General features: G+C 33.2%; 1 protein-coding gene across 1 annotated transcript; it reads left to right on the forward strand.

Moving 5' to 3' along the window:
* The first annotated feature begins 4,205 nt into the window (after positions 1 to 4,205).
* Positions 4,206 to 9,856, forward strand: LOC145558737 (phospholipase D alpha 1-like). Its single transcript, XM_081620063.1, has 4 exons — positions 4,206 to 4,504; positions 4,762 to 4,880; positions 7,072 to 8,971; positions 9,086 to 9,856. Exons 2-4 carry the CDS (start codon positions 4,788 to 4,790, stop codon positions 9,520 to 9,522), a joined length of 2,430 nt encoding a protein of 809 aa, XP_081476189.1. The 5' UTR covers positions 4,206 to 4,504; positions 4,762 to 4,787; the 3' UTR covers positions 9,523 to 9,856.
* The last annotated feature ends 2,014 nt before the right edge of the window (positions 9,857 to 11,870 follow it).

An 11,870-nucleotide genomic window follows, 5' to 3' on the forward strand; every position in this document is an offset into this window, starting at 1 on the left:
ATTTTACCCTATTTTTGGCTCACATTATTATATTTATTTTAGACAAATTAGTTTTTACAAGTTAAAATATATAAGTAGTGTAGCTTCTCTCTCTTTTTTTTTTTTTTTTTTTTTTTTTGGAAAGATAATATAAGTGTAGCTTTTGTTTACCCCAAAAAAAAAAAAAAAAACTGTTTTTTATTAGGAAAACTTAAAATTAAGTTACTTAGACAAATAATTTTTTTCATATTTCAAAGCAATTGATATATGTATCTCAAAAAATTTCATTAACAAAAATGATGTATACTTTGTAGAATTTATTATGTCATAATTTTAGTAACAACACTCACAAGTGCTAGTAACTTTGTAAAAGTTGTTTTAAAAAATTAACTTCAATTTTTCCAATAGTAAATTAGTAACATTTATGATGGATTTGAGTATTGTGGTTTGATTAAAATTTCGAAGTAGGTCATATATTATTGACGAGTCATCCGAATTAGTTCACATCTATACCTAGTTATAGTATTTTCAAATTAGTTTTTTAAATGATCAATATTATTATTAGACAATAGTATATATATATTAGACTATTAATTTCCATCCGTAGGTATAATTATCAGTTCATGTAATTTTGAATACAAGTAAAATTTAGATTAAATCTTATATCTAGTTTAAAATTTGGGTTATTTTAAATCTTATATCTAGTTAAAAAAAAATTGGGTTATTTTTCCCTTCACATTATTAAAATTAATATCCACATGCATAAAAAAAACAAAAGACTTTACCTAGCAAATAATTGACAAATTGCAAAATGAGGAAAGATTTTTTAAAAGTATCAGCCTAAATTTTATTTTATTTTTAATTTTACTTTTCATTTATTTAAAAATAAATTGTGTGGTTGTACAAAAATAAATAACGATCGTCATGCAAGTCGCCCTCTCCCAATAATAGACGTAAGTACATTAGGCCAATTTGGCTTGCATCATTTTACCTTTCCTTTGAACGTAAAGTGATTGGAGGAGAGATAAATATAAGCTGCTTTTTAGCAACCAATTGCAGTAATTACACTTTGGAGTTTGTTTCAGTGATTACGTCCTCTTTTTCGTTCGTTTTTTTGGTAGGGTGGTGATAAAACAAGCACATGTAATATCATCTCTTATATAGTTATGTGTTAGTACTCCAACAAAATATAATTATTCCAACAAAATATTCGGATTTATGCAATTCTTCGAACTACATTATTATAGCCTTATAGGATCTCTTAGATGAATTTATACAATTCTTCCAACAAAATATTAGGAGCAACTATCGTACATGGATTGTATAGTGTAAAGGTCTTGTATAAATTTATATTGTGATATATTTCGTATGAAATAAATTTATAGAGAAAAATATTGTCTCATAGGGTTTTGTTAGATTTGTCTCAAAATAAATATAGTTTTATAATACCAAATTCAATTTTATTTTTTCCAGAGTTGTTAAAAGGTAGTGTAATTAGAGTGTGTTACTTTGATATATAAATTAAAATATACTTTGTTATAATGTAACCTATATATAATTTATCTAAAGTGAACTTTAAATTACCAAATGGCAGGGGTGTTAAATATCGTCATAAAAAATAATAAAAAATGTCAATATTTAGTACAACTTTGCCCTTAATACTTCACCACTATCTTCCCTCATGCCACCAATCACTAACACCTTGTACCGCCACCTTGATCGACGATGACCACCACCACCACACTAATCGGCGACAACCACCATCACCTAGACCGGTGACCCACCAGGTTTTCTATTTTCGGCAACTGCAGTAACCAAGGCCCAAAACTTCAGTTACCCATTACATGTTAGGCTGTTATCGTGTCTGGTGGCCGGTTTTGGGCTTCGGTTGCCGAAAATTTTAAAAAAACCACCACCTTCTCACCGGCGAGGGAAGGTGGTGGGTTGTCATTAAGGGTGGGTGGGGGATAAGGACGTGGTGGGTCACCGATTAAGGTGGTGGTGGTTGTCGTCGCCGGGTAGAATAATAAGGGGTGGTGAATTAGTATGGGTATGGTTGTCCATTCACACCAAATATTAGCGGTGGTGATTATTTTTATGGCGATGTATAACAATCTGCAATAAATTATAATACTTCATAAAGTATACTATCTCTGTCAATTATTATATGCAACATTGGGGTATTATTTGTGAGGTATAATAAAATAAATTAAACTCACTCTTTATTTGCGGTTAACATTATTCAGAATTTCAGACTGCACCTTCATGTGCATGCATACACAGATACACACACTGACTGACACAGTGACACACAAGAGATATGTTATTATGTAGTCTTAAGGAAGTGCGCGATAATACTTTTAATTTGATGCGTTAATTTATAATAATCTTTGTTATCTTTAATTCTTTATTGCTTCAATAACTAATTATAATAAATATAATTGCAGCCTTAAACCAGCCAGCCAAAGGGATATGGCCAAAATATGGGCACGGACGCCATGCATGGACGGTGGTGTTAAGGTTAAACAATGATGGATGTATTGTTTCCATTAGCTTAGGATAAGGTTACTTCAAGGCGTTTTATGTTATCTAGAACTTAAGTAAAATTACTTCATTTAGTTATTGAAGGGTTACGAGCATTATACATTTATACAAGCATGAGAAAGAAACCATGAATTAACCGTATATTAGTACTTTGTCAGTGTCAAATGTGTTGCAAGTATTATGCGTCTTAAAGATTGTGAAGAGTTTGTCTTTAGATTTTAAGGATCACATGTTCAAACTTCATCATCTCGTATACTTGAAATAGAAGATTTTATTATTTTCCCCTATACTTTCAAACATTAGTATATACTTTGTACTTAATTTTTTTTTTTTTTGAACGGATACTTTGTACTTAATTTTTCAACTTTACTTCTTGTCATAAAAAAATTACAACTTTACTTGATCCACTTTTATAAATGGGATTAAGCAAAGCTTCTTTGATTCATAGGTTGCCTAGGCTGGTGTAAATTTGGCCATGCAGGCCCACTTTTGCGGCCCATATTCAACAAAATAGCTGCAAAATCTATGTCATTCATTAACAACTTAACAAGTTTATTATTATTATTATTATTATTATTTTAACAAGGTGTTCTTAATTGAAGGAAAATTAATGACTTGTATGATTCTATTACGTACACCTTTTTATTTGGTGGTGTTGTTGTTGTGTGTGAACAAATTAAGCTATATAAGAAATGTCTGACTGTTAAATACTGGTTTGGGCCGCATTCTCAAACCAAAAGGGATAGTCCACTTTACTAGTCGAAAGGAAGTTTTATTCCAAAATTATATGGCAATAGAAGAATTAGCCCTTAGTCTTATTAAGTGATTAACTCTTTCTTCTTCAATTAATGTGGGACATTTACATGTGGTAATAGTTGGGAGGTTTATTCATCAATCATCAACACTACCATATACAAAATATGTTTCTTCTTTCTTCTTTTTGTATTTATGGTGCCATAAATTTCAAAATCATCTCATGATGCTTGTATTGTATATATTATTTGCTTATTTTAAGTAATTTGGATGTTTTAGTATCATTGTAGACTTGTAGTGAACTATTAATCAATCTTTTACTTTAACAATATACGAAGTACTTCATATTTAATATTAGTAGTTCACCATACTCGTAATCTCCTAATTTTGAACCGATATTTTACTGTGCTTGTGTATGGTCTAACATACATAGGTTATCTAACTTCCACAATAAAACACAACCATCAAACAACTCATAAAGACAAGGTCATAGTTTACAATTGCAACTAGACTTGTCCACAAGCCCAATTGAAATGAATTGATCCAACTTAGCTCTCCTCAATTTGACATAGTTTCACCTCATGTTTCTCTTGAGTTCTCTCCCTCTACCTCAAATTCTAAATCTTCAATCTTAGATTGAACATATATTTCCACTAAAAACAACAAAGTGAAGTTTCCTTCAATTCACATTTCACCATTTTGCACACAATAATCAATGATACTTATTCGTATACATATTCTCAAGGTGGAGCGTATATTATTGTAGCTATAAGAACTCTACGCACATGACACATGCACCCGTCACATATTATCACATACCATCAATTCCAATAGGATAATATATAATGTTAAAACCGAGCTATCAAATGATTATCCATTACGCTACTCACCCATCCATATAAAAGGAACTAATAATTGAAAATTAAATATCAAAATTAGATAAATTCACACAATTAGTACAATTACAAATTAACTTTATGTACTCCCATAAAAAATTTAGACAATCCTCAAACATTTACGGATCTCTTTTAATTAAATTTGACATTCCTAAATTTTCTCTCTCCATTTTACGCGCAATCCACTCACTAAACCCCACCTTTTTCAAGAGTCAAGATCCCATCTTTGATCTATTCATTAATTTAATCGAACACATTCTCTTCACCTCCCCCTATAAATCCTCGTTTTTGTCAGATCTTTCATCATTTCATCCTATTTCTATTTTTCCCATGTAATAATTCTAATTTTCTCTGTTTTTTTTATTATTAAAATTAATTGTAATTATCATCCATTTTCATCAATGATCATAATTGAATTGCTTCATTGATCTAGCTATTTTGATCAACATTGATTTTATTTCAATTGAATTTTCTGCTGGGGTTTTGATTTTGTGGGATGTGATTGGATTTTTCTGATGAATTATGTGATGGGGTTGACGAATTTTTGCAGATCATAAAAAACTGATTTGATTTTGGTTTTTGATTTCAGTTGGAATTGAAAAAAAAAGGTGAAAAATGGAGCAGATTTTGATGCATGGAACTTTACATGTTACGATTTTTGATGCTAAGGATCTTCACCATGGTAGCGAACCTGGTGTATTCCGCAAGGTCTTTCTCTCTCCTCTATATATACATATAGTCTTTTTATTTTTTTTGGCACGCAAGGGTAATAATGTAGACGGGATTTGATTCCGAGTATTGGGTACCACCCGTCACGACTTTAATTTGGCATCCACTCTTATATTTGTAGTTGAATGTATATATGTTGATGAATTGTGAATTTGTGGTATGTTTTTAATTTGGCCACCCAGATTTTATTTATATATTTTTATTTATGTGACTGTGATTAAATCTGAAGTTATTAAAGTTTTATAGTTGATGAATAGATGTAAGATTAAAAAGGGGTCAACTTTTAGGCCCCATCATCATCCATTGAAAGGAGGGTATCTGAAACCTTAATAGAATCCTCCCATTAAATGTGCTTTTGAGGTTTTAAGTTGTACTTGTATTAGAATCATGCTTTTTTTTCCAAGAAAAAAGTGTTAAAAAAATTAAATCAATGCAAATACTAAAAATTATTGATGAGATTTGTAGATGTGGTTGAAAGTTAAATGATACAGTAGCTGTTAATCAAACAAATGAAATTGGGTGATCAATTGAAATATGTAAAATGTTTTGAATTTTCGAAGAAATTTTGATGGGTGTAAAAATCTTTAACCATCAGGACTTGTTTGGTGGGTGCAAGGGCATTGAAGTGGGGACTTATTTGTTGTCAATCTTAGTCTTTGTGTATTTTAATTTGGATGTTACATAATAGGGATTGAGTAATTAAATTGGCAAACAAGCAGCAATTATAATCGATAAAAAGATGTCATATGTGTATCTCAATTTGACATGGCATGTTCCAACTTTTTTAAGGCTTTGTAACAGAAAATGCAAATAATTGTGTTTGATTATCTGATTTATTTTAGCACATAGAGATTGCTATAAAAGATAGATTGATGCACTTTAGGGATATATTGTAGTTTTTCCAATCCAGCCATGCTTAATATGCTGGTACTCTCACTTTTTTCCTTCATTATTTACGTTTTTACGCCCATCACCATCAGTCCAACAGAGAAAATTGCATATTCAGCTGTCCTTAATACAACCTTTCGGTGAAGCCAATGACTTGTATCCTACTTTCCAATGTTTTCGAACTTCAGTTCTTCAATGTGCTGATTTCTTCCAAATGATTGGAAAACTTCTACTTTGAATGGATTTTAATTTAGAGTGGAGGGGTATCCAAGTTACCCTAAGATATGCATCAAAGTCTGAAGTACAGTGAATTTATTAGATTATATAATTAGCTGAATATTGATCTGGTTGCCTTGTTTATCAGTCAATCTTTGCATTCCTGTGGCCTCTTGTAGCTAATGATAACACCTCAGGAGCTGGTCTAGCTTTGAGTAAAATTTCACCAACCTATAATACTGCTGCAAAATTTAATCACTAATTACTTTATATATATTATGTTGACTACTCTGTTAATTTACTATCATTTGTCTTTTTATTCAATTCTGTTTGTTTTGAAACATTTGTCTGCTTGTCTTATTTGATTATTACTTGTTCAATTAAAATATTGATGCATGATCGCAATCACTACCAAAACCTTAGTCTTTGTGCATTAATCTTTTATATATACTTCGTATCTTTAAACATAAATTTGTTCTTAATAGCTTATTTAGCTTTCGTTTCATATTCCCTTGGACGACCACATATCTTCAAAACAAAAGGGCCTGTATGATTCAGTTCTAAAGAGCATACACATGTTTAATTGTTTGTCCATCAACATTTATGTACATCAGCACTTGGCATTTGGGCAATCTTTTTGGAAGGAAACCCCTTGCTCAATTGTTCTTTATGGTGTTAAGACATTAAGTTGTCATAGGTAGTGTTCCTTCAGAATGCTGCCAGTCTTCCAAAATCTGATAAACTCATTTAGGCTTTTTGAATAGAAAATTCAGCTTCCAGCGTTCCAGGTAATGTTCCTGCTGCCGTGCACTACTTACGTTGACAACTATCTGAACAATTTAAGATGCTTGTCCAATGATGGACCTTTTTAAAATAATATGGTGTAATATCACCATGTTAATCATCTCTTCTGTCTAGTAATCATTGAAAGTGTTAGACTCCTGTATTTGATGTTGTTCTGGTCAGGCCCTCTTCTTTATTTTACTTGTTTTCCTCTGTTGTGTACTTGTGAGTGCCATGTTGCATATTCTGAATTTCTGATATATTGGCAAAAATTTGTTTGCAGCTTATGGCAAATATTGAGGAGTCTGTTGGTGTTGGGAAAGGAACTCCTAAAATGTATGCAACCATTGATCTTGAAAAGGCTAGAGTTGGGAGAACTAGAATGATAGAAAATGAACCCTCTAACCCCAGATGGTATGAGTCATTTCATATATATTGTGCTCATTTGGCTTCGGATATTATTTTCACTGTGAAAGATGATAATCCCATTGGGGCGACATTGATTGGAAGAGCATATGTACCTGTTGAGGAAATCATTGAAGGGGAAGAAGTTGACAAATGGGTTGACATTTGTGATAGAGAGAAGAACCCTCTAGATAGTGGTGCTAAGATTCATGTGAAGCTGCAATTCTTTAAGGTAACCCAAGAGAAGAGTTTCAATCACGGTATTAGAAGTGGAAAATATCCTGGAGTTCCATACACCTTTTTCCCACAAAGGAAAGGATGTAAAGTCTCTCTTTACCAGGATGCACATATCCCGGATAATTTTATTCCAAAGATACCTCTTGCAGGTGGAAAGTATTATGAGCCTCACAGGTGCTGGGAAGATATCTTTGATGCAATTTCTAATGCAAAACACCTTATTTACATAACTGGATGGTCTGTATACACCGAGATATCACTGATAAGGGATTCAAGGAGGCCAAAGTCTGGTGGTGACATTACTATTGGCGAGCTGCTTAAGAAGAAGGCAAATGAAGGTGTGAGGGTCTGTATGCTTGTGTGGGATGACCGAACATCTGTTGGTTTATTGAAGAAGGATGGTTTGATGGCAACACATGATCAAGAAACTGAGGAGTACTTCCGTGATTCTGAGGTACATTGTGTCTTGTGCCCTCGCAATCCTGATAATGGTGGAAGCATGGTTCAGGATCTACAGATTTCTACTATGTTTACTCATCACCAGAAGATTGTTGCGGTTGACAGTGCAATGCCTGGAGGAGGGTCAGAGCAGAGGAGGATTGTTAGTTTTGTTGGGGGTATTGATCTTTGTGATGGGAGGTATGATACTCCCTTCCATTCTCTATTCAGGACACTTGACACTGCACATCATGACGATTTCCATCAACCTAACTTTGCTGATGGTGCAATTACAAAAGGTGGGCCTAGGGAACCTTGGCACGACATTCACTCCCGTCTTGAAGGACCTATTGCTTGGGATGTCTTGTTCAATTTTGAACAGAGATGGAGAAAGCAGGGTGGGAAAGATGTTCTAATCCCACTGAGGGAAGTTGATGATATTATACCTCCCTCACCAGTGACTTTCCATGATGACCCTGAGACTTGGAATGTTCAGCTGTTTAGATCAATTGACGGTGGTGCTGCTTTTGGTTTCCCTGACACACCTGAAGAGGCAGCCAAAGCTGGACTTATCAGTGGTAAGGATAATATTATTGATCGAAGCATCCAGGATGCTTATATCCATGCAATTCGCCGAGCTAGGAATTTCATATACATTGAAAATCAATATTTCCTTGGAAGCTCATTTGCATGGGAGCAAACAGATGATATCAAGAATGAGGAAATCGGTGCCTTACATCTGATCCCCAAGGAACTCTCCTTAAAGATAGTTAACAAGATTGAAGCAGGTGAGAGGTTCACTGTTTACGTAGTTGTTCCAATGTGGCCAGAGGGAATGCCGGAAAGTGGATCAGTTCAGGCTATATTAGACTGGCAAAGGAGGACAATGACAATGATGTATAAAGATATTATTGCTGCTCTGCGGAAGCAGGGTAGTGATGAGGATCCTAGGAACTATCTGACGTTCTTCTGCTTGGCCAACCGGGAGATGAAGAGGAGTGGTGAATATGAACCTTCAGAACAGCCTGAGCCTGACTCTGACTATGAAAGAGCTCAGCAGAACCGGCGATTTATGATTTATGTCCATTCAAAAATGATGATTGGTATGCTCTTCACATCTTTTTTTCTTCTTATAGAAACCTCATAGCTTAAAAACTTTTAAACTGTCTCTGCAACTAGTTTATGACTGCTACTTATATGCTGTGTTAAATCTGTAGTTGATGATGAATACATTATTGTTGGATCTGCCAATATCAACCAAAGATCAATGGATGGAGCAAGGGATTCTGAAATAGCCATGGGGGCCTACCAACCACACCACTTGGCAACTAGAAACAAAAGAGCGCAGGGTCAAGTTCATGGATTCCGAATGGCCCTGTGGTATGAGCACCTTGGCATGCTTGATGACACTTTCAATCAGCCTGAAAGCAGCGAATGTGCTGAAAAGGTAAACCGAGCTGCAGATAAATACTGGGATCTTTATTCAAGCGAATCTCTTGAGCGTGATTTGCCTGGTCACCTGCTTCGCTACCCTATTGGTATATCTAGTGAAGGAGATGTCACAGAGTTCCCAGGCTCTGAATTCTTCCCTGATACCAAGGCACGAGTGCTTGGTACTAAAAATGACTATCTTCCACCAATCTTGACTACTTAAGCTAATCCATTCTGAGAGGTAACAACCCTTTTACTCATGCAGTCATGCTATTGTGAAACATACCGGGATTAGGCAGAATAATAAAGCTGTGTTTTTTAGTAGGCTGGTAATTTGAGCTTTCTACAGGTGTATTCAGGTTTTTACAAGGAGTTTTTATTTTCATTTTTCAGTGATTTTGGTAGTTACCAAATCTTTGTTTGAGTTGACTTGCCTTCGTAACAGATCTCTATAATTGTTGATGATAGAATCTGTATACGCTATCGACGTATGTACTTTGTTGTGAAGTTTTTCCCCATTTTGACTTACTTTTGCTAAGATGAGGCAACAGGCTATATAGTTCGTGCTTTGATTATGGTTTCAGACAGTTGTTTAAGTTTGCATCAGTTATGTTCTGCATTTAAAAGTATCTGTGTCATTTTGGAGTTATTTTTTGGTAAATCTAGAGGCTTGTTAACATTAAATCTACACCGTTGATTATTATTATGTAAATAATGGTCATTGATTAACAGTCTGTTCTGATGAATTGAGCTGAATTGAACTGAACAGAGCTGAAATGAATTGTTTATGAGAGAAGGAAATTAGATATTGAATTGAACTGATTGGAGCTGAAGTGAACAAACCCTAAGTTAACAAAAAAAAAAAAAACATACCTAAAAAAAAAAATTCAATATATATTCTTCCTTATTCCTCTAAAAACCTATAAACTACTCCAACAATGATTTTCTGCAAAGTTTGGATATCCAACACAATCAATTTGAAAGATTACGCACCATGGTTAACCAAAAGGAAGATATAATATATTGCAATTGAAGAACTTTCCAACGAATTTGCATTTATCGTTGAATATGGCTGTCGAAAATGAGCATCATATACCCAATTCATGACATTTATTGGGAGAATTTTATAAAAAAAAATGGGTTATTTTGAGGAGAGAGAATCACTTGAAAAGAAATCCATCAATTAGTAAGAGTAAAATTGATCTTATCCAATTATCCATGTACTTTATATTAAACTATCCAATGTATAAAATCGTATTCCATTTTTGAAGATTTGTAGTTGTCAGTTTTCCATTGATTGTTTGTTATTCTTTAATCCTATCCATGTTAATTGTTCATCTATGGTTATTTAATGGAGATGAGGTTGAAGGTTGAATACTTAGAACTTTCGAAGTTCATCAATGGCATTAACAAGTTTTTTTTTTTTTTTTCAAAATAAATTAGTTTTTAAAATCATTTATAATTTAGAAGTCAAATGTTCAATTGATAAGATTAATTTTTAATATTTAAACGGTTAAGATTGAATTTTTTTTACAATGGATACATTTTTTACGTAGCCAACTAGCCATAGAATAGTCTTCCATTATAAATCAATAACTAAAAAAAAAAGGTTTTATTTTGTGGAACTATTCTAAAGTCACACGAAGTAGAAAGTATTCTTATCACTTAGATCACTAGAATATGACCCCTAAAATTCGAATTATACTTGATTAATCCAAACTTAGGATTAATTTAATTAAGGTTTGGATTTATGGTATGCATCATTGCATCAATATTAACCTTACGAGAAATTATTTCATTACATCGTGGTGTTTATATTATACTTGTACTTTTTTAAAATACGTGATTCAAATAAGGTTAACTTAAAATTGTGTTAGGCTTTGTTTAGCAAAATAACATGCTTTACTATTGAAGATGCTCACGTTATATCTCATTTGCTTGTGTACTCAACAAGACTATAGATGAGGCATGTCCATAAGTTATCAAGGACGTAATTATTACTAACGTAATCTTATAAGAAATGTTGCTTTTGATAGTTATATGGTCGACTATAATTACGCAATCTATAATCGAATTTGTGCATCACATTATATGAGGCCTAAATTTTGAAATAAACACAAACCCTCCAAAATTTGGAGAGTAAGATAGTTAGGAAAGCAATAGCATGAAGTATGTTTTGGGTGCCAATCCAATGAATCAACAAATAAAGATCAACCATTCATAATATGTTTCACTTTCGGTCTATTTTTTGGACCACAAATTTTTAATAATTGATACAAACCCAAAATTTATGATAACTTGTAAACCTAATTAAGCCAATGGATTCTTAGATATTTTAGCAACAGGTGGCACTCTAAGATCTCTCCATTTGGCATTACGACACTCGAAAACCGAACAAGAAGTTGACAGTTGTTAAACTCCTTCTGTTGTTCTAAACTTTCTAATTGGTGGTGTAGGATGATACATTGATGCGTGATTAGCTTACTATGTAAATGTCATAACGTGTTTGGCGTTGGTGTTCCTGCTATTAGCTTTTGCAATTTATATCCTCTTGGTGCAAAAAATATCTAA

This window comes from Chenopodium album, chromosome 9 (assembly GCF_948465745.1).
Source record: "Chenopodium album chromosome 9, dcCheAlbu1.1, whole genome shotgun sequence".
Classification (NCBI taxonomy): Eukaryota; Viridiplantae; Streptophyta; class Magnoliopsida; order Caryophyllales; family Amaranthaceae; genus Chenopodium; species Chenopodium album.

Bases quoted from the DNA above. Each gene is read 5' to 3' on its own strand.
- LOC145558737 (XM_081620063.1), top strand. From the start codon at position 4,788: ATGGAGCAGATTTTGATGCATGGAACTTTACATGTTACGATTTTTGAT. The intron at 4,881-7,071 runs GTCTTTCTCTCT...ATTTGTTTGCAG, and splicing joins AACCTGGTGTATTCCGCAAG to CTTATGGCAAATATTGAGGA. The intron at 8,972-9,085 runs GTATGCTCTTCA...TTAAATCTGTAG, and splicing joins CCATTCAAAAATGATGATTG to TTGATGATGAATACATTATT.